At 31.4% G+C, this 21,769-nt stretch overlaps 1 protein-coding gene, 1 non-coding gene and 1 pseudogene across 2 annotated transcripts; all 3 read left to right on the top strand.

The window, feature by feature from the left end:
* The first annotated feature begins 185 nt into the window (after nt 1–185).
* LOC149514018 (small nucleolar RNA R71) lies at nt 186–292 on the top strand. Its single transcript, XR_016329469.1, has one exon. It is a non-coding gene; the product is annotated as a small nucleolar RNA R71 (small nucleolar RNA).
* Nucleotides 293–7,550: 7,258 nt separating this feature from the next.
* LOC111288521 (uncharacterized) lies at nt 7,551–9,664 on the top strand. The gene is made up of 3 exons (XM_022879442.2): nt 7,551–7,709; nt 7,873–9,124; nt 9,288–9,664. Exons 2-3 carry the CDS (start codon nt 8,033–8,035, stop codon nt 9,351–9,353), a joined length of 1,158 nt encoding a protein of 385 aa, XP_022735177.2. The 5' UTR covers nt 7,551–7,709; nt 7,873–8,032; the 3' UTR covers nt 9,354–9,664.
* A 9,895-nt stretch (nt 9,665–19,559) lies between these two features.
* On the top strand, nt 19,560–20,933 carry LOC111274524 (DNA topoisomerase 3-beta pseudogene; annotated as a pseudogene).
* Nucleotides 20,934–21,769: the final 836 nt, after the last annotated feature.

Raw genomic sequence — 21,769 nt, 5'->3', positions numbered from 1 at the left:
AGGCTTTCCCAGGATACTGTATCTCATTAGACCGCTGACAATTATTGGTGGCCATGTCCTCAATCAAATCATATGCAGAATCAGAAGTCTTACTCATTAAGGTACCTCTTGCGATAGCATCTAGAATAATCCTATTGGCAAGTATCAACCCATTGTAAAAAATCTGGATCTCTGGCCATTTAGGTAATCGATGGTGTTGACACATCCTCAAGAGCTCCTTGTATCTTTCCCATGCCTCATACAAGGTCTTTTAGTTATGCTAGGCAAATGTGGTAATGTCATTTTTCAAATTCGCCATCTTGGTTAGAGGAAAAAACTTGGCCATAAACTTTTTTACTATCTCAGATAGTAATAGAATCTATTGGCATAGAGGCTAACTAACTATTTACTTTATCTTTAAGGGAAAAAAGAAATAACCTAAGCTTAATGGCATTCTTAGTAACACCATTATGCTTAAATGTATCACATATCTCCAAAAAATCCCATAGGTGAGCACTGGAGACTTCACTGGTATGACCACTAAATTGCACTGAATTTTGAATCATCTAGATGATTGCAGGTTTAATCTCCAAGTTATTGGCTTGAATGGAAGGCCTTTTAATGCTAGGTTGGAAACCATTAAGATTGAGCATAGCATAGTCTCTAAGGGCTTTAGTGTTAGCTTGTTCGGCCATTGTGGTAAGATCAGCTTATCTTTCCCTTCTACATCTCATAAGTGTGTTTTTATCTTGGGATCTAGAAAGATCAACTCACGACTCCTCATTAAGTGCATAAATTGGCTATAAAGACAACTAGATCCAATGGAAGGCTTCTAAAGGAAGAATCTATGTACAACTAATGGAATGAAACAACAAGGAAAGTTAGCTTGTGTGCACTTTAAGAAAACAAAATCAAGGCACGTTAGTAACTAGCTTAGCATATGTACACTAATGGTGAATTCATTTTTAGAAGATCATGTTAAAGTATGATATTAGGCTGAAGCTCTTGACTCCTAATCCCTCATAACGACTTTAAAAACTTGATTGAAGATTTTTTTAATCGCATAGATAGTTCAAATAATAATAGCGACCTAAGTGAAGATATAGTTCCCACAAAGAGTAGTTAAAAAGCCTACACTAAGTACCTATTATCTTCTCACTCAATCTGAAGTTAATTCAAGTAATTAGAATAGACAACATTAAGCCAATGTCAACAAGAATTGAAAGCCATAAGTAAGAAATACAACTAACCGAAAGCATATCCACTAAATATAATGAAAGCATACTTGAAAAACTTAGTAAAATAGTAGCTAAATTGCTTTGAATTAAATCTAACATGATTGTAAAGTAAATCTAAGCTAAGAACATGAATTAGAAAGCTAAAGTAATAACCAAACAGCAACTAAAAGATTGAAACATGAAGTTGAATGTATAACCAAAAATAACTAACTCTAACCAAATGTAACTAATTTCTAACTTCCAAGTAAAATATGATCTTAAAACTACCTAAAATTTATCCAAACAGTTTCTTAAGTGTGAAACAGTAAGTAAACATAAATCAAAACATAATTGAAATGAAATAACTGAAGAAAAATCGTAAAAGAAATAAGAAATGAACAAATCGAAACTAACTACCAATTCTAGAAGTGTAACCGAATGGAAAGTAAAACTTAGATCTACAATCCTACAAAACAAATGAACTAAAACTGAGCTAAAACAATTTAGATCTATAAGATTACTACAAGATTCAATAAAGAAAAACATTATAAAAACAAGCTTAATGAATGTAAACAAAAATCGAGTCTAGTAAAGAGAAAAATAGGGCACTTAAGAGAAAATCAGCAAAACAAACTTGAAAAACATTGGATTAAAAGAAAAGAATTGAATTTAAACAAGTACACACATGAATTAACAAGAGAAAAGTTGAAAAAGAATAGACCAATCACCTACGAAGAGAGATGAATCCTCAAGTGTCGTCACCACTTGATCTCCTACTTTGCTATTAAATTTTCAATCAAAAATTTCAAATTTTTATAAAATTTTATGGAATGAATTTGAATGTAAAATTTTTTAGATTTGTAGAATATGAATTGAGAGTTCATAAAAAAAAAAAAAAACTTGAATCAAACTCACAAAAATTGAAAAGAGATATAATGCAAAAACTATAACTACTTTAATGGAAAATTTTGCCAAACAGATTTGAGTAATCAATGAAAAGGCATGAAATTGATTAAGAAAACTTAAAGGAAATTAACTTTTATTGATTGAACCTTAAAATGAATGTAAAATAAAGGCAAGTAAATTTTGCTAAAAAATAAAAAGAATTTTCTCCCAATAGCCTTATAAAAGAACATGCAAGAAATGAAAATAATCTAAAAATACCAAAAGCTCTCCCACTGGCCGGCTATCCTTCCTATTTATAGGCCAAGGATGACGTGTTCCAATCAATTAAATTACAAAAAAAAGCCACCTAGGATGCCATATTACAAGATATTTTCATGTCATCCAATCTTTCTTTATAAACTTCCTAGTTTACTTTTCTTCACTTCATTGCACTTCAAGCTCTCTTCTTTGCATCTTGTGAGCTCCAAAAAGTCATAATTATAACCAATTAAAAGCCTTCAAATTGCCAACTAAGTAGCTGCCCATTAGTCTTCCTTTTGAATCCAAGAAGTGGTGCCATTTCCACTTGATCATTACTAAATACATTTAGCGGTTGAGCTTGGTTCCTTGTCTTCAATTTAGATGCCAATTGTAGATCCAATTCTTCATAAAATTCCAGCCAAATGAGAGCCATTTAATTGTCAACTTAGCCTTGTAAAATTCTAGAAATTTCCAACTCCAATTATGGCTCATAAATCGCACCTATGCATTGAATCAATCCTAGCTCATGCAACTTTACTACAAGAATGACAAAACACTAATAAGCTAAAAAGGATATTGTAACAAAGAAGATATAAGGACTTAAGCTTGAATTGAAGTTCATTAAAACTCAAATAAGCAAAAGAAGTAATGGAAAATAAGGTAGGAAAAATCTCCCAATCATGGCATTGAAGCAAATTCACATTTTTTTTTGGCTAAACAAAGCTTTTTACACCAAAATGCATCCAAAATGAGTCCAAAATTGCTTTTTTCCCTCTTTTTCCATTTTTTTACCTACACATTAAATATTTAAGTAATTAGGAGTGTTTTTGCCATAATTTCTTAAGAAACAAGCAAATATTCATTAGAAATTGAACTAAAAAGATATGATAAAATGCAATCATTTGGTAGTTGAAATTCAACTACCATGGCAGCTTGTAAGGTGGCTCTACAAGGGTAGAGAATGCTAGAAGGTTGTAAGAGGGCTACTAGGGTAAGGTTGATTGGTGCTGGTATCGTGCACGACAACTCTTTTTTTTCTCTTTTTTGGGATGTCTAGATATTCCAATTATCATAATTAGGGTTGCACAAAGTTGTTAGCCATCACAATGCCAAGTTCACCAAAACCCACTACAAATCACCACACCAATAACTTTTAACCTCAATCATTCACAAATTTTAAGCACAAGTTTCACACAAAAAATTATCTCTAATCAAACAAGGTCAAAATTCAAAATAACCATATAACCAACTATCAAGCACAACTAACTTTCAAGTTTGTAAATAACAAACAAAATAACATTTTCTTCACTTCAAAATGCATAAAAAATATTCATTTTAGTAGAGTAAGAAAAAACTTACACCAAAGTTTGCATTTTTTTCACAAGGCACATTTTCTTCCTTTTTCATGTTACTACCCTAGCCTTCTCTCTTTCTCTACACTATTTTTAGCCCCTATATTCATAGCCTTTGTATATCTTTTTACTTCATTTATATTATAACGTGCCTAACTATAGAACAGACAAAGATCCAACTTAAAATATAAAATAAATAGGATACTAAAAAAATAATAAACAAGTAACTAACCCAATATAATTGAGTTTACAATCCAACAAGAATAAACACGAATTGAAGACCACAACGGTGAAGTAAATGGGTTTTGTAAATAAGGTCTTGATTTAGTGATAAAAAAATTTTAGAATTTTAAGATTTTAGATTTAAATTTTATTATGTGTAGGTTTGACTTTGTTTATTATTTGATTATTTAATGATATATTATATATGAATATAATAATTAATTATTATTATAAATTTTCTTGTATTTATAATTTCATAAAAAAAAATTTAGGGGTTTTAAACTTTAAACTATTTGTTTTTTATTTTTTAAATGCCTAGTACATAGATGGAATAAAATTTGTAGCTGTCCAGTCCTGATTCCTAAATTCTACTATAAGACATCCTAAATTTCTAAACAATTTTTTATTTAATTGTTTTATGAATTTTTAGGAACATCTTTTAGTTTGGAAATCTTATCGATTTAAAATTTAAAATTAAATTAATTTTATTTATCTCATGCATTCAGTTGTATTTATCTTAATTAAATATAAAGTAATAGTATCGTATTTAGGGTGGATCAATTTTTATTTTGTACCTGTTTCAAGAACCAAATCGATTAGCGATTTTGGTAGCTTTGATGCCAATTGGACATGAAATATTAAAGTCAGTCAACTGTGTTGGATGATATTTTTTTTCTTTAATATAAAAGAGGTTAAAGCCTAAGAAAAATTAGAAAAGAAAATTTTGAAGTGCTAATGATTAAATTTTAGTTTTATAGAAATTCACCTCCTAAGGAGGTTAGTGTTAGGCTAAAGTTCATGTTTATCACATGATATTCTTTCATCAACATTTATACTGAATAAAAATTATTGCACTAAAATAAGGGTTCCCGTAATAATATTCAAATAAGCTTCGAATTTACCATAAACTGAAAATAACCTTTTCCATATTTTATTGAAATAACATTTCCTTAAGTATTTAGTATTTATTCAAACAAATCTATCTATATAAATATTTTAAATAAATCACATCAACCAATAAAAAAAGTTTTAATGAAATATAAAATATTTTTTAATGTAAAAATTGTCATTATAATAAAATAAAAACTCATAATTTTAATTTCATATAATAAAATATTAAATTTTTATTTTTATTTTTCAATGAAATTCGATGATTTTTTTTAATATTAACCATAAAAATATATTTGAAAATGATAAAAGAATAGACTTTTTTTTTAAAAAAAAAATTGTCAGGTAATATAGGAGTTGAATTAGTATTTAATTTAAACCCAAAGAGTATAATTCCGCTTTTTCAAGGTTTCTTTCATTCCTTTTTGTTGGTTATCGAGGCCGGGGACCTTTTCTGGTTGGGGATGCTTAACCATAATTTTCCGATAGCTAGCTCACATTATAAAGCCATACATCAAATGTGATGATAGGTCCATGCTGTTCCTCCAAACAATGCCCAGTTGGAAATCATAAACGAGAAGATATTTTTGATGAAACACCATAAAGACAAAAGCCGCCGTATATAAACTTTCTTTCCCATCACATCATGCATCACTAGCTTTATAAGTAATAATGGTAGGAAAATTTAATGAAACATAAAATTAACTAATAATAATAACAAGGATTAAGAGTAAAAGGTCTTCATTCGTTGCATATATAATACAAGTCTGAAGGGGCATAGTTTGATGATAGTGCAAAGTTAGCAGATTTATTTAGTGTGGAGAGTTATTGTCACACAAGTTATCAAAATGTTTAGATTGGAATGGAAAACGGTTCATCCCCTAATGGAAAAGACTCAAGTCCAGATGAATCTAAAGTCATGGGGGTAGCTGTGAATGGAGGGGGGCGGGGTGAGTTATATTTAAACCAAAGATATGTGGACTTTGAGGAGGAAGCTAGCACAAGGGAAAGGGACTTCTAGGGCATAAACTTCTAGGGTTTTATGCTCTCATTATCACCCATTTCAAAATGGTACACATTTGATTGTACATCTTTTTAACTTTTTTTGTCATAGTTATCGCATCTTTGAATGCAACCTAGGAACAACCAAACTCATCTCTCCCATCTATGTGGTCCTCCTAATGCTGCCAGCCTCGCTCAATCAGGGAGCTAGAAAAAGAAATAAAGAGAGTAATGAGTTTATCCAAGTGGAAACAACGTACGGCAGGATAATGGAAAGAAAAATGTGACAAAGGGAGTGCCAAAAGAAAGGGATACGCAGACTGAGAGAGATTAAGGAGAAGTTTTCACTTTTCATTAATAGTGGACAAGACTATTTCTATAGTACGAGACCGATTTTGTAGTTATGGCAATTTCTCATTGGCTAGGGTTTTCAGGAAAGGGTCTTGTCGGCAGCAAGCAATGATAGTACAAGCACAAGCAACTCTTTCTTGACTAAAGTAATTTCACGGTCTTTATTTCAATATATAATAATATATATTGACTGATGCATATCTGAAACGAAAGCAAAACAGATAAGAACGCATGGAAGAGGGAGACTAACAACATTCTCACCTAGACTTGATGAGGAGAAAGTTAAGGAAAGAGAGAGAGAGAGAGAGAGAAAAATGGGGTCTTCGTCCTTTTTGTGGAAAGCGACCTTGCTCAGAGATTGCCAGTCAAAGGAGCACTGCCCTTTCATGGCATGCCTAGCAGTTTTTCTTTCTTTTTTTTTTTTTTTCGGGTGAAATAATTATCGTTATTTTCCAAAGATTACCTCTTACGACCATGAACCACGTGTTCATATATAAATATATATATTTTTTCTAATATTATATATACCAATTTTTTTATTATATTTAATAATAATAACGATTCGATCGAATTTAATTTAATTTTTTATAATATATAATATTATAATTTTTAATTTTGATTTAAATATAAATATTTTTTTAAAATTAGTTTAATTAAAATTAAATTTTATTGATTTAATTAATTTATTTTTAAAAAATAAATTTACATATAAAATAATTATTTTTATTTTATAAAAATTTTAAAATATATAAAAATTAATTAAAATAATAAAAATATCAAATTAGATTAAATTTGAATTTTTTTATTTTTTATCTTAATTTAAAATTTTATTTAAATTTAATATATACATCAAATATTCAATTTTAATTGAAATCAAATAAAAAAAATTATTTCAAACTAAATGAAAATTACAATTTAAAATTGATTTTTGATTTTTCTTAATTTTTTTTCGCCCCTAGTTGTGCTGTGAATCTTGCTACAATAAGTTGCAGCAAAAGCAAAGTGAGGATTGAACCAATACTTTAAGCCACAACAACAAAATTTACTCAATGGCTTGTGAAATATTCTTATTGATGGAGACCGTACAAATGCAAGTTCCACTTTTTAGCTAGCCAAGTTAGTTTGAGTAAAAAAAACAAAAAAAAAAGAGGGAACATAAATGAGTTCTGTCAATCACCCACCTGATGCCATGTGAAGTGGCACAATACTAAGTGTTAACTGTTTACTATCCAGTTACTTCCCATGATATCGCTGCCTGTTATTCCCTCTTACTTCCATTTTATCATGGTCCAAACAGTAAGCAAACACTCTCTCTAACAAGTAATAATAATAAAATTAAGAAAAAGATGGTTCTTTTGTCTGCCATAAATTCCCCTCTTTGGGGTTCTTTAGCACCTCACAATTGTTATTCAATTCCCTCTCTCTCTTCTTACAGAGACAGAAAAAAGAATCCCTCTCTCTCTCTCTTGCTACAGATCAGACGGCCCTCATAGACGTTGAGTACATCAGCTCGCTGTCTTTCTCAAGCTGTAGCCGTCCTTGATTGGGAAGGGTAAATAGACAAACTCCCTTTCGCCCTTTCTAAGACAAAAACTGAGATTGGATGCCTTTTTAAATGCAAGCTAGCTAGCTCTAAGAAAGAAAAAAAAAAAAAAAAAAGTAAAACAAAAATGGGTTGGTTTAATTTCTAACAAATATTGAGTTTTTGCCTGCAGAAAAGGAACTGATCAGAAACATGGAAGTGGCGGACTTATTTTCAACGGAATTACGCCTTAGACTTTAGAGATAAATGATGCAAGTGTCATTCTCAAGTTCCTAGTCCCACCATCTAGCTCCTGATGCTAGGTTTGTTCAGTGCAATTGCAAAGCTCTCAAATGTTTCCTTCAAACAGCAATGGAAACAATGACCCAATCGCTCATTTTGACCATTCAATTTTCCACAGGCAATTTTCTACTGACATCACCCCATATTCCAAACAGGAAGACCTCCCTCTTTCCGTTTATCATTTCCCCTCTCCCTATTATAATCAATGTGAGTTAGAACTCGAAGACCATGATGTTTTCCTCCACCAACGCCATGATCTCTTACTTCATCAGCAAACCTTGATGTCGAATAATTCAGTTTCGGAGACTATCATTAACATGCCTGTATCCAGCAAAAACGAGGAGTCAACCATAGACTGCACCAAAAAAAGCCATAATGCCACCGATCAGCAGATACCGCGAAAGAGATCATCTTCCAAGAGAGATCGGCACAGCAAGATTAATACAGCTAACGGACCAAGAGATCGGAGAGTGAGACTGTCTCTTGATGTTGCTCGAGATTTCTTTGGTCTGCAAGACATGCTGGGCTATAATAAGGCCAGCAGAACTGTTGAATGGCTACTCATACGGGCAAAGCCGGAAATCAATAACCTAGCTAGAAGCCAGCTTTCCCAGATGAATAACAGCTGCAGCGTTGCAGCTGCAAAGAGTCCATCTTCAACTTCTGAGGCTGAGGTGGCATCTGAAATTGACAAGGCTGCTATACAAGGAAGCATATCTAATGGGAAACCTTCCTCAAAAGAGAAAAAGGTTAGACAGCCACGAAAAACCACTTTCCGCCCTCTTGCAAGGGATTTGAGAGAAAAGGCCAGGGCAAGGGCAAAGGCAAGGACAAAAGAAAAGATCATGTGCACTCGAAGGCTTGATGAATCAAAGTTATGTGATGATACCAGAAACAATGATCTGAATAAATTCAGTTCTTGGAGTTCCTTTGAGACTGGTGAAAAATCTGGTATTCCAGATCACAACAGGAACAACCCTTCTTTGGCGGCCGCGGTACCTGAGGTTAAAGAGCTTAGCTCTCGTGACGGTGAGCACATAAGGATTCGTGAGGATATGGTTGATGAATCTGTGGCAATTATGAATAAGTGGAACCCGAATTCGATTTTCAATTGTCTGCAAAACTCTGGAATTAACCAAGAGGTAAGTTACCTTGCAAAGTTTCTTAATTTATAGCCAAAAATGTTGCTATTTGGTAATTCTAGACTCAAGCCTTAATTAAAACTATGATAAATATATCAACAATATGTGTCCAAGATGAAGTAGCTGAATCAAAATTCTGACCAATCCATATATTTGTTTGCAGCATCAGCTCACAGGGTTTTTGTCCTTTGGCAAACCATTGGATGCCTACAACAACAGAAATCTGTGATAACGTGGTTTTTCTCTTACTTCTTCAGTTCTTTAATGTGTCCTGTGGATAAATATTAGAGGCATGCTATGTTTACTTTCTTAATTTCTGTATGGAATGCAATATGGACGTGCTTTTTCTCTCTTTTTTTTTTTAAATCTATTTGGAATTTTCTTGTGGACTATCTATTGTCAATGATTGTTGTGTGTAATTATCAGTAGATATGATGTTATGCTTTCCTTGTTTCTGTTCTAGGTATTTAAATATAGTATCTTAGATTCATTGTAACGTCAATTAAAACAATAAAGTCAACAGCTTAAAGGGTTGATAACAATTATAAATTTAATCATTTTCTGATAGCTAATCTGCTTTGTGCCCCTATAAATTAACATGCGAGAAGAAGGCTGCAATATCAATTTATGTTTCTCATCATCCCCCTGTATATATGTGAAAATAATTGCCTTCTAGTTTCTATATCTGGATTCTAGTTAATATGTTTCCATGCTATTTTTCCTTTTCAGCCAATTTATGTAAAGCTTTCTCTGTCTCCTAAGAGTTGTTTATTGCCTTCTGTTTATTTTGCTCTCTCCAGTAGGCTGCTGCATCCCAACAAAAGAATTCAGCTTAACTTTTAGGAGATGATTGAGTAGATGCATGGATGACCCACTCTCCCTTGTTAACTAATGCTTTTCCACTATCAAGTAATTTTTTTCAAAGTTTACACATACCTAAGAGGATATATATTTTTTGGTACAAAGGAGGCTACAATCTGAAGTAGAGGAGGCTATTGCAGGTGTTAAATTTTGAATCTCAAACTTATTGAATGCCATATCTTAAAAATGACTGTCTAAATCAACTTGGATATATTTCAACATATCGATCATGTTCTCGTAGCTTTTGATGCTACTATATATACGTTAGATAAACTGCACAAGCAAGATAGAAATTATAGGGATTGTAGGTAAGCATATATAATAGAATAAAATATACATATTTCATATCTTGGAGTGGATATGATGGCTTAAGATAATTGGAGCCACTCAATGTTCATAAAATTAAGTAAAAGAATTGCGTAACATCAATTCATGCTTTGAAATAATAGAAACTGAAATGATTTGAAGACTTCACAATTTAGAGTTTGAACTTCTATGGACATTCTTTTCTGCTTAGAAGGTAACATAAAAGATATGTACTTTGGATTCTACTGGAGTAAACACTTACAAGTTTCTGTACATATTAGGTGAAATTGTTTACCTTATAGAAGAATTATGAAATTTTTTCTTGTCATAATTTCCCTAGCAGTTGTAGCTAATTGGTTAGGTTTATGGCTTGCCTTGTTATGATCTGCATCATAAACATTCAAACATGCTAAACTTTCTGAATTCCTTGCATCGATTTATTTCTCAAAAAGCATGCAAGAGAAACACTTTTAATTACATAAATTTAGCTAATATGTAGCTATAAGTTCATATTTTCTTGCCCGTTTTGATTAGAAGCCTAGAAGCATGCTTTAATATTATTGTGTCAGATATTTGTGATATGGCAGTATTGCTTGATTGCTGGCATAATCCTCATTATTAGGAAAGCAACGCATCAAAATTTCTAATTGAAGAATGAAAAATATAAACAGCTGATGAAGCCTTTAACTAAGATTGTAAGTGTCAGTTATTCACTATATTTTGAACTGCATATTCACTTTGAATTAGTCTATTACTATCAACTTGCATCCTCTATAAATTTTAAAAATTAATTAACTCTTGAAAGAAAGAAATAACACAGGAGACAGTAATAGTTCACAGGATATCTTAACAAGCTGATGAGTTCATGAATAAAGGTGACAGTTATAGAGATTAAGTAGATAGAGAAAGCTTGCTTTTGCATTTCTGTTATTTACTCTTTTGGGTTCATGGCAAATCTGGTAGGTTAGCTATAATTTTTTGTTTTTCGGGTTACGATTGAGGTATGGACTTAAGATCTCCAATCTGAAGCCGACTCTAGTACTATTAAGCTAACAGCTCCTTGGTAATGCTATTGAATTTAAATAGTGAAAGATTTAACTCACTGTTACTTTGTAGAAGAAATTTGTCTATTAGCAAAACCAAATCATAGATTGACAGCCAATGTCTCAGTTTCTGAATTAGCAAAAACCTTGCGATGGAGCCCTATTTATAATATGATGAAACATTTTGTGAGGAATAGATAGCATTTATATTTCTACAGTTTACTCGGACCTTCTATATTATGCGATTAGCCTAGGCTAAAAGCTTTGCTAAGGAATTGGCATTTTAATTTAAGGCTGAATTTAATATTGATTTTCTACTATTTGTAGTTTAGCACAAGTTTATGCCTCTATTGGAATGTTCAGAAAAGTGAATGAACAAAAAACAGACAAGAAAACTTTCCTACAATACAAACGATATGAAAAGCAATACAATGTTTTAGGCATTTCAAGGCCTACAACTTCAAGCGATAAGAAAAACAATACAATGTTGGGCATTTCATGGCCTACATTTTATGGTTTTCTGTAGTTTCCTAACTGACACGTCACCGGAAATGTAATAACTATTAATGAATGTTGGAGAAACCTATTGGAAGCATACATCATAACCGAAGAACTTCGGTTAAATGACTAAGATCAACAATTTGATGGGAAGTTAAATCCATGTTCTTCACACAACTCATCAGAAAAGCTTAATATATAGTTCCCAAAATAATTGCCCACAGAAGGACTAGTTTATTTAGGCTTTTAATGAAATATTGACGGATAGATGAATTTGTAACATATTCAAAGGATCGTGGATAAAAATTTATTTTTTTAATCATGGATGAAAAAAGTTTATTACCCAAATATTAAAGACTAATTTACTCTTAAAAATCTATTTAAGGAAAAAAAAAGTTCAACGTTTCCTACATCAAATTTATCTACTATTTATATAAATTCACTGGATGAAGGCGAAGAAATTACGGAAAGATAATCATCCTACTGAATAAGGTGAAGTATATAGGCTATATTATTAAAAAAAAATTCAATTAAAAGTTATCAGTTATGAGTAGAAATCAAATTCAATAATATCAAACTTCCAATTAATTGCTCTACGTTATCATATAAGCTGAATGCTTATAGTTTCCAAAAAATGTATTTATTTTCAACAACTTTTAGAAAAAATTAAGGAAGCCGACCTCTATCCGGTACTGATAGGCCATACATGTAAGATTGAGGTCTTCCAGTCATGATGGCAAAACAAAAATCAAGCGGAAGTTGATCCCACCATCTTCAATATGTAGTTGCACTATACATGTATCAGCTGGGAAGATTTTAAAATAAATAAAAAAGATCTTCAACAGGTTCGCACTTGCAGTCGAATTTGGTGAATATTTTAGTAATATGAATTCTGAGGCATAGAGACCGAACCTTTTTGGTTCCAAGAGAAAAGGCCATTATTTTTAGTGTAACCATGTGCAAAATATGCTTCATAGGTTTTAAGTTTGAAGTGTAGCAACGGGTGTTCCAAAGATGAAAAGACATCATACTGAAGGTTACTTTTCTCTAAGTCATATTTTATAAGAGTTTTTATTTCAGATATTAATTCATATGCATACGTTTCATTGTAAGGAGAAAAGGGTAACAAGCTATATATATAAATAAATATATATATATATATAGATATATATAAGATGTGTGTTTTAGTATTTCTATTTTCTTGTGATAGATGATGTCACGTTACGGTTTCAAGCATATTTCTTAGAACTGACATCTCCGAGCCATTGTTACCATACATTGAATAGCGAAAATTTTGGTGAAAATCCTAAATTTGAATCTTATAATTCCTTCATTTATCAAGAAAAAAAATGTATATTCCTAAATTTAAATCGTATAATTCCCTCAGTTATCAAGAAAAGAAAACGTTTAGTGGTTTTCATAGAGATACGCCCTGATTGTTGATAGCATTCCTTCTTCTCCCTTTGTTAAATCAGTATATAAATAGGTGTATGTGAATCACATTAGTTCTATGCTTTTCCAAATAAAAGGGGGTGGAATGGAAGTACGTAAGAGGAAAAAAAAAAAAGACCCTTCTTAGAAAAGCTCCTGGTTAAACAAGTTTTATTTCGGTATTAATTTTGTATGTTCAATTATTAATAATTTTCGTTAACACCTACTTGTTTTTTATATCAAAGATTGAATAATTTAAATTTTATTTTTTGACGTAAGAAATATAAAATTTATTATTGTATCAATGTTCAAATGGCACATTAACACTTAATTGTTAATACAAAATAAAATTTATATGATAAGTTATTATATTAAATTACATCAAAGAAAAATATCATCAATTTTTCCATCAAAGGAAAAAAATTTTGGAAACGTTCTGAATTGATGGCATAAGCTCAAGTGACCCTCTAGTTGGTTAATACTGTTGATTATAGGAAGAATTTCCAAAAATAACATCTCAGCACATACTAAGCTACTAGCCTTTCATAATTCATTAAGTAACAAACATACCCTACCTCTCTTCATTAAAATTTTACCGCTTAAATAAAAGAAAAAGAAATTATACAAATCCAACAATGTCAACACAATGTGAGAATTAATTTAGTGCATAGCCTTTATACTAGCCATCCCCTTTATATGTTTGAAAGGAATTGCATTTTTAGCATCTTAAAAAAAAAGGGACAAAAAAATAAAATGTTATTTTCAATCAATTACATAAAGAATACGATAACTGATATTGGATAATAAATAAATTTAAAAAAAAAAACAAAGAAGAAACTTAATAATTAAAAAAGGACAAATACGATTCTATTACAAGATTTTTAGGAGATTAATTTGTCAAATATCGTCCATAATAATTAATTATTGATTTGCTTAAATCATGATTGAAAACTTTAAATTAAATTGTACCGACGGTTGATGGTTTGGTCCTGTCTAGAGGGTAAGCTGGTTTCCCGACGAAAGTTACAGTTCGCGAAATGGGAAATGTATGGGACGAACTCTAGTTGACTATTGAGATGGGCTAAATAACAAATGGGAGGAATATATTTTGCCCTTGATAACAGCAAAGTCACTAGGCATTTGTATAAGAAATCAAAGAAAAAAATGGGGATTTCCTGCAAATACAAAGAGACCTTATAAAATTTGTCCACTTTAATTCCTACAAAGCTGAAAATTAATATTCCAGGTTTAAATTTGGATTTCTTTTTTCTTATTTTATTATCTCAGCATTTGAAACTTGATTAATTTATATCCAGAAAAGCAAATGTCTGTTAGTGATTATATTTATATCCAGACCTACATAAAATGGCTAGAAAGCTTCCATAGAGTAAAGCCTAATCAAAATGTTCTGCGTGCTTGGCTATATATGCCCTACAGGCTATAGCAGAGAAAGTGGAAAAAACCTCCATTTAGATCCAAAGGCCAAGGGGCTGCTGTACAGAATTAAGTACAAACTTCAGTGTTAATAGTGTTTTGCTTTTTCCCAATGATTTCTTCAATGAAGAAAAAGAATAAAATGGTTGGACTCAGAGAACTGGATCTACCCATGTGAAGTAACTGAGAGAAGAATACAACACTATCTGACACTGCCCCCATCCAAAAAAGTAAAATGAACAGAAAGAGTTGATTGAAAGATGACAAATTTTATACAGTTCTTGACTCTAAAAGTCTTTCATGTTCATTCGTTTTCATTTCTTCCATCTCTTTTAAGCAAAGCAGTTAAAATTTGTCCTCAAATTCATCATTCCCATTTTTTGGACCATTCACATCTCTCTCTCTCTCTCTCTCTCTCTCTCTATAATGGCTCTATTATTCAAAGGGAGACAAAAATAGGTACTTGGGGATCCAGCTGGATCCCTGCAGATCTGTTAAATTCTTCAGTAAAATAGAGCAAATATATATGAAACTTTGCCCAAATGCTGGAAGGCGGATCCCCCCAACTTGCCAACCCGAGTAACAGAGAAAAAGGAAACCTAAGGCAACAAACCCTAAAACTGCTATGTCCATAATCTCAAACTCGAAACACAGATCAGCCACCAAGAAACTGAAAGTCTAATTTTACCAAGATTGAAAAAAAGAACCCTAGGTATGCTGTTTTTCCCTTTCTAGCTAAGGCATAAGGCTGAGCACCGATTTTTTAGATGCCATTTTTTTAAAGATTGGGTTTTGTGCATTTATAAATTCATATGCTTCCAGTGTTTCTAGGTGCTCATTGTAAAAAGAAGACACAAAAATCAAGCATAAAGATCCTACTAAATTCAAAATCAACGTAAATGAAACAAAAATGGAATTCCCGAAATCTCCAACTTCTGGGTTTGTGAAAGTGATAAATCCAAGAATCATCATCCAAGCAAACCCTAACTAGACAGAGAAAGAAACTTCGAATATGCCAATGAGAGAGAGGAAGTCTGATTCATCACCCCACTTCTCGCAAAACCCTAAGAGAGAGAAAAAAGAAACAGTATTTGAAATTGAAGTGGGGGCAGTAGAAGCTTGAAGTTCCATCATCAATGGAGGAAAAGAAACGCTAAAATTCTGTGTGGCAAAAGCTAGGGATATGGGGGAAATATTTGTCGTTGAGTGGTTGGAGCAATTTTAGTAGTGGAGAACAATCCCAAAAGCGCGAGTGATTATTCAGACCAATCAAACGGCACTGGAATGCAAGCAAAATAATTGCATTTTGTATTATGAGAGCCTTTTTCCTCGTCAACCAAATCCAAAACCCGTCCTTTCCCTTATCCCTTCTGCCACTTCTGAAAATATCCTTTTCTGTCTCTTTAGTCTTTGATTACATCGCTCCTCTACTTCTTGTCAGGGCCATAAATATGCATTCAATGAACTTGTTCAAACAGTCTTATCTAGGCACAGGAAACTTTAACTCAATAAAATTTTTTTCTAACCAATATTTAAAATTCATTAAAAAGCATAAAGGATTACAAAAAATTGAATCCCTATGGAAAGGATCCTAAGACCTAACATATTTCTAGCTACCAACATTAGTCATAAATCACCATAACGACAAATACAAGAGGGGTCGGGATGACATTTCAACTTTTAAATCTCGATTAATTGAATTTTTTGTCCTAATTATTTTTTTGAGACGTTTCGTTTATGAGCTTTTTCAAACAGAATTTATTGCTATTGATCCGATGATCAACACTTATAGATCAAAGCCGATTACTTCCATGCAAAAAAGGTCGCATCTAATACAATTCATTAACAATTCCAGCAAGCAAAACACCGGCCTTCGGTCCCTTCTCGTAGGATACAGCCAAAAACCTCCTCATCCAACAACCTTCTCCAAAAGCAAAAACACTGCCCATTCTCCATTTAACCAACCTAGCGTGGACAAGCAAAACTAGCAGCAAGATACTAACGTTACACATATCGTCCACCAGAGATACACTTTAAAATCACAATAGAAAATCTATACTATATATTGAAAGCAATCCCCTAATGGATTGTTTATTTGACGGTTCGGCAATTTTTAATTGATTAAAATAGTTAAAGAAAACTTAATAAGACAAACGGAAAAAACAAAAAATAAAAGGGTTTGAAAAAGTAAAAAAAATAAAAGAGTTAAAAAAGCAGAGGAAGAATCCAGAGTTTTGGGGATTGGAAGACTAGAAAGGAAAAAAGGTAATAAGAAAAAGAAATGAAAGAAAAAATATAGAGAAAGGAAGAAGATAAAGACCCAAAGAAAGGAATATAAAAGGATCTAGAGACTAGAGATTAAAAAGAGAGAAGGGAAAGGCGGAAAGACGAAGAAGGTAAAGAGCGGAAATCAATTGTGTTGGCTAGAGAGATTCCACTAGAAAAAAGAAGTTAGAAAGGAACGAAGAAAAAGAAAAAATTTGAAAAAAAAAAATCTGGTGCTAATTAGGTGGGTTCTTTCCTTTCTTTTTTTTTTTTTTTTGTTATGTAATTTTGTCTTTTGATTCTTCAATTTTTTTAATATTTGCAGCATTATTATTTTGAGGGCTTGTTTTAGTAAGTCGTAATTTCGGTACGATCTCTCATCGTTTGTGGTACTCTGATTTAGTTTTATTTGTAAATTTCTTTTATTTCTTCCGTTTTTATTGTTAAAGCTAAGTAAACAAAGTTGAAGACCCTTTTTGATAATAACTAATTAATTCAACTTTTAGTCTTTTTTAACTTTTATAGATAAATGCAAGCAACTACAAGAAATAAATTGTAGCTAGATATTCTGTTTGCTAAGCTTTCTAAAATTTATTTTGGACTTTATAAATTCAAATTAGTTTTAAATTTGTGCATCGCACTAAAAATATTTATATATCAATAAATCTTATATAAATATAAGTTTTTTTTTTAATGATAATATAAGTTATAAAGTTTATGAAAAACTCATAACTTATATAATTATTTTTTATTTAAATTTATATATATTTTTTAATATAACAAAATAAATTAATTACATATTGAATATATTTATGCAATTCTCATTACATCTAAAGAAAACTCAAATGTAATTTATTGATCAAAATAATTTCTAAACAAAAGATAATAATATTTTTTATTTCAAGAAATTAAAAATTTCACCATTTTAAAATCAATCACATATACAAACTTTTTTCATAAGAAATTCTTCCATAAATCATTGTTAAAGCAAAGATGCAATAATTGATTCTTCAGTATTTCTTTCTATCTTTGAAGTATGTGTTATTTTACTTGATGAATCAATAAATTTTATTGATGGAAGTTAATAAATAAATAAAATAGTAATTGAAACTTGATTAAAGTTTCAGTTATAATCTAGATTATATAACTTTATAACAAGCATAATCATTATAATAAGCTTATACATATTTCTGTCAATAATTTTTGACATTTAAGCTTATGATCAAAATTATACAACTTATTCACTGTAAGTTTGGTACTACTTGTTTTAATATTATACTTGGTTATCCTCATCTTGAACACATAAATTTTACTTTTGAGATCTTCAAATATCTCTTAGATTTTATAATCTCCATATTCTTAAATCATAATTATAAATATATCATTCAATTAACTTGAATATTAAATAATATTAAAATAATTTTTTACTCAATATCTTAACAAATATTTCATAAAGATCGTCAATATAATTATTAATTAAATCCTTAGTTTTTATATTGAATAGTACGAACATCACCATTTTAGAATTATCATATGCCTTTCCAAAATTATAGTAGTGATGGAATGTGAGAGAAATTAGAGAGGAAAAGAAGGAAAGAAACGAATTTAAGATTCAATGCCCTTGTAAGAAATGGTATCTCTATATACAGGGACAAATCTAGAATTTATGGTTAGTGAAGGTAAATATTTTATATTAACTTAAAATTTTTTATTAAAATGCAAATTAATATAAATAAAACTATAAATAAAATCTACTTTTCAAAGAAGCAATTTACTTTTCAAAGTTGTGGTGCCTCTATTTAGAGGAGAAAGTTGTGGTGCCTCTGATTTGAAGAGCCATTTATTTTTTCAAAGTCATAGTTATATCTGTTTAGAGGAGTAATTTATTTTTCTAAAGTCGTTGTGCCTCTGATTAGAGGAGCCATTTATTTTTCAAAAATCGTTGAGCCTCCGATTAAAGGAGCTTTATTTATGTTTCTCAAAGTCGTTAAGCCTCTGCTTAGAGGAGTTTTGATCAAAATTTTAACAAACAAAAAATAAAAAAAATAAAAATAAAAACAAAAAAAGTGTCAGGTTGAGTCTTGAATGTGTGTCTACGTCTTTGCACAATTCTTACTTCATAGAAAATGTGCAAAGAGGGGCAGCTGTAGGCACTCTATTTAGTCTGGACCCAAGCCCATTGGGTCTGGTCCAATAGGGTTTGAGTCTAAGCCCATTGGACCCGGTTTAGATCCAACTAGTAGGCCCAATTGACTTTTTATTTTATTTTATTATTTTTCTTTGATTTTTTTAGTTGATTTATCTGTTTTATTAGATTTATAATAGTTTAACAAGATTTAGTGATAAAAAATAAAAAAATTATATCTTTGGTCCTAAATTGGAGGTTGTAGAGTTCTTATAGGTTTTAATATGAGGTAGGATGAGTCTTAAGTTTTGGATAACCCAGTCGAATGAGGACTTTGATCTAATCAAAAATTCTTATGATCTGGTCCTATAAACAGCAACAAAGCAACCGAAACGAAAAAGGGAATAAACACAAAAAACAGAAGCAATAAGCCAAAACCTAAGAAAGAAAAGTGGAACTTGAAATTGGAAAAATGTCTCATCCTTCCAAAGTTCTCATGGTTGTGACGAAGCCTAGCATCGCTCTCTCCATTGCTTTTGTACTCTCTCATGGCCAAATGACGATAATGAAGGGCAGTACAGATGTCCATGAGTTTAACGGGCTTTTTCTTGGCTTTCATGCTCATTTCAAAGTGACTTCAGTTATTGGACATGTATTCAGTGTAGATTTTCCAGCTTCTTATCAAGAATGGAATGCCACTAATCCTCTAGACCTATTTCAAGCATCAATTATTAAGATAGAATCAAACCCAAAGGCCCATATTTCTAGACGTTTAAGTCAAAAGGCTCGTGGTTGTGGTCATTTGGTATTATGGTTGGAATGTGATCGTGAAGGAGAAAACATTTGTTTTGAAGTCATTGAGTTTACGAGATTTCATGTGAATAAGGCAAAGAAAATGGTTTATCGTGCTAGGTTTTCTTCTGTGATCGAGAAAGACATCTTGAAGGCTATGGACAATCTAGTGGAACCAAACAGACATGAAGCACTGGCTTTGGATGCTCGGTAAGAGATAGATTTGAAAGCTGGTGTTGTATTTACCTGATTTTAAACTAGTTATTTTCAAGGAAAAAATGGGAATCTTAACTCCAGGGTTATCTCTTGTAGACCATGTCAAACCCCTACACTTGGGTTTTGTATGCAACAATATTTGCAAATTAATACTTTTAGGCCTGAAAAGTTTTGGGCATTACGTCCCTACATTATTCAGAATGGTTATGAGCTTCATCTAGAATGAAAATGTCAAAAGTTGTTTGACTTAGATGTTGCAACAATGTTTCAAAAGTTAGTGACAGAAGATGAAATTCTTGGAGTAATTGGCGTATCAGAAAAATGAGAAAGCTAAGGTTGACCTTCTGCTCTCAACACAGTGAATCTTTTGAAGGTTGCTTCAAGTGCATTAGGCTTTGGACCTCGGATGGCCATGCAAATTGCTAAACGCTTATATACACAAGGTTTCATAAGCTATCCACGAATCGAAAGTACAGCATATCTTTCATCGTTTGATTTCAAAAGCACACTTAAGGTATTAGTAAACAATCCATTGTGGAGTGACTATGTCCAAAGATTGCTTGCTGAAGGTTATCATAAACCACACTTAGGGACAGATGCTGGTGATCATCCTCCTATAACTCTAATACGACCAACAACCGAGGATATTCTTGGAAGCGATGCTTGAAGATTGTATCAGTATATCTGTCAACATTTTATAGGAACTGTCTCTCCTGACTGCAAATACGTGAGCAACAGCAACATGGGAATGATAACAGAACAGAGAGATCAAAAAGGAATCGCAAAAAAAAAAAAATCTAAATATCAGAAACATGTAAGAAAATTCGTAGTGAAATAGAAAAATTGGCATAGCTTGTGTTTAGAGCAGCAACATGCAGTAAACCATCGTGTAGAGTCACCAGCTGGTGGGTAAAAGCAAGGAAAAAAGTGCCCTAACTGCAAGTCTAAGAAAGAGAGAAGTAAACAAGAAAGAAAAAAAACAAACAGTTTAGGGAAAGTTAAAAGTATCAATTTCCCTTGAAAATTTTTTTCAAATGTTTAAGGAAAAGTTGAAAGTATCAATTTTCCTTAAAAATAAGTTTTCAAAAAATGTTTTTTTGAGGAAAAGTTAAAAGTATCAATTTTTCTCGAAATTAAAGTTTCTAAAAAATATTTTCGAGGAAAAGTTGAAAGTATCAATTCTCCTTGAAATTAAAGTTTCTAAAAAATATTTTGGGAAAAAGTTGAAAGTATCAATTTTTCCTGTACAAAAGCAATAATTTTTTTCCTTTTTATTTTCTTGAATTTTCTTTAATGTTAAAAAATTCGACGATGGAGCTTCTGTAAGTGAAACAGTAATTTTCTTGCATCTCTTGAGGCGAGAGAATTTTTTCAATTTTTTGCTAAAAGTATTAGAGCCAATTGAGAATAATTTCCAATAATTAATTACTTGAAAAATTTTTAAGGCTTATTGGATAACACAAAATTAAACTGGTACAATCTTTCGATGGGCGTTGTGAGGGTGCTATAACCTTCCTCACATGTAACCGAATTCTCGAATCCTGTTTTGGTTAGTAGACCTGAACCTATTCTTTTAGGGACCCTTAAGCTTAGGTGTTCCTTGAAAAGATAGATTCCTTAGGTGACCAATCGCACTTAGATAAAAAAGATTGGTGGCGACTCCTTTAAGTCAAT

The sequence above is a fragment of the Durio zibethinus genome, chromosome 17 (assembly GCF_047325235.1).
Source record: "Durio zibethinus cultivar Kanyao isolate XHJ-2024 chromosome 17, ASM4732523v1, whole genome shotgun sequence".
Lineage (NCBI taxonomy): Eukaryota > Viridiplantae > Streptophyta > Magnoliopsida > Malvales > Malvaceae > Durio > Durio zibethinus.
The sequence above is the reverse complement of the archived record's forward strand: the minus strand, read 5'-3'. Positions and strand labels throughout refer to the sequence as shown.

What these genes read in the sequence shown, in the direction of transcription:
- LOC111288521 (XM_022879442.2), top strand. Translation starts at nt 8,033, where the DNA reads ATGTTTCCTTCAAACAGCAATGGAAACAATGACCCAATCGCTCATTTT. An exon ending in ACTCTGGAATTAACCAAGAG is followed by an intron (nt 9,125 to 9,287) that starts GTAAGTTACCTT and finishes ATTTGTTTGCAG; the next exon opens with CATCAGCTCACAGGGTTTTT.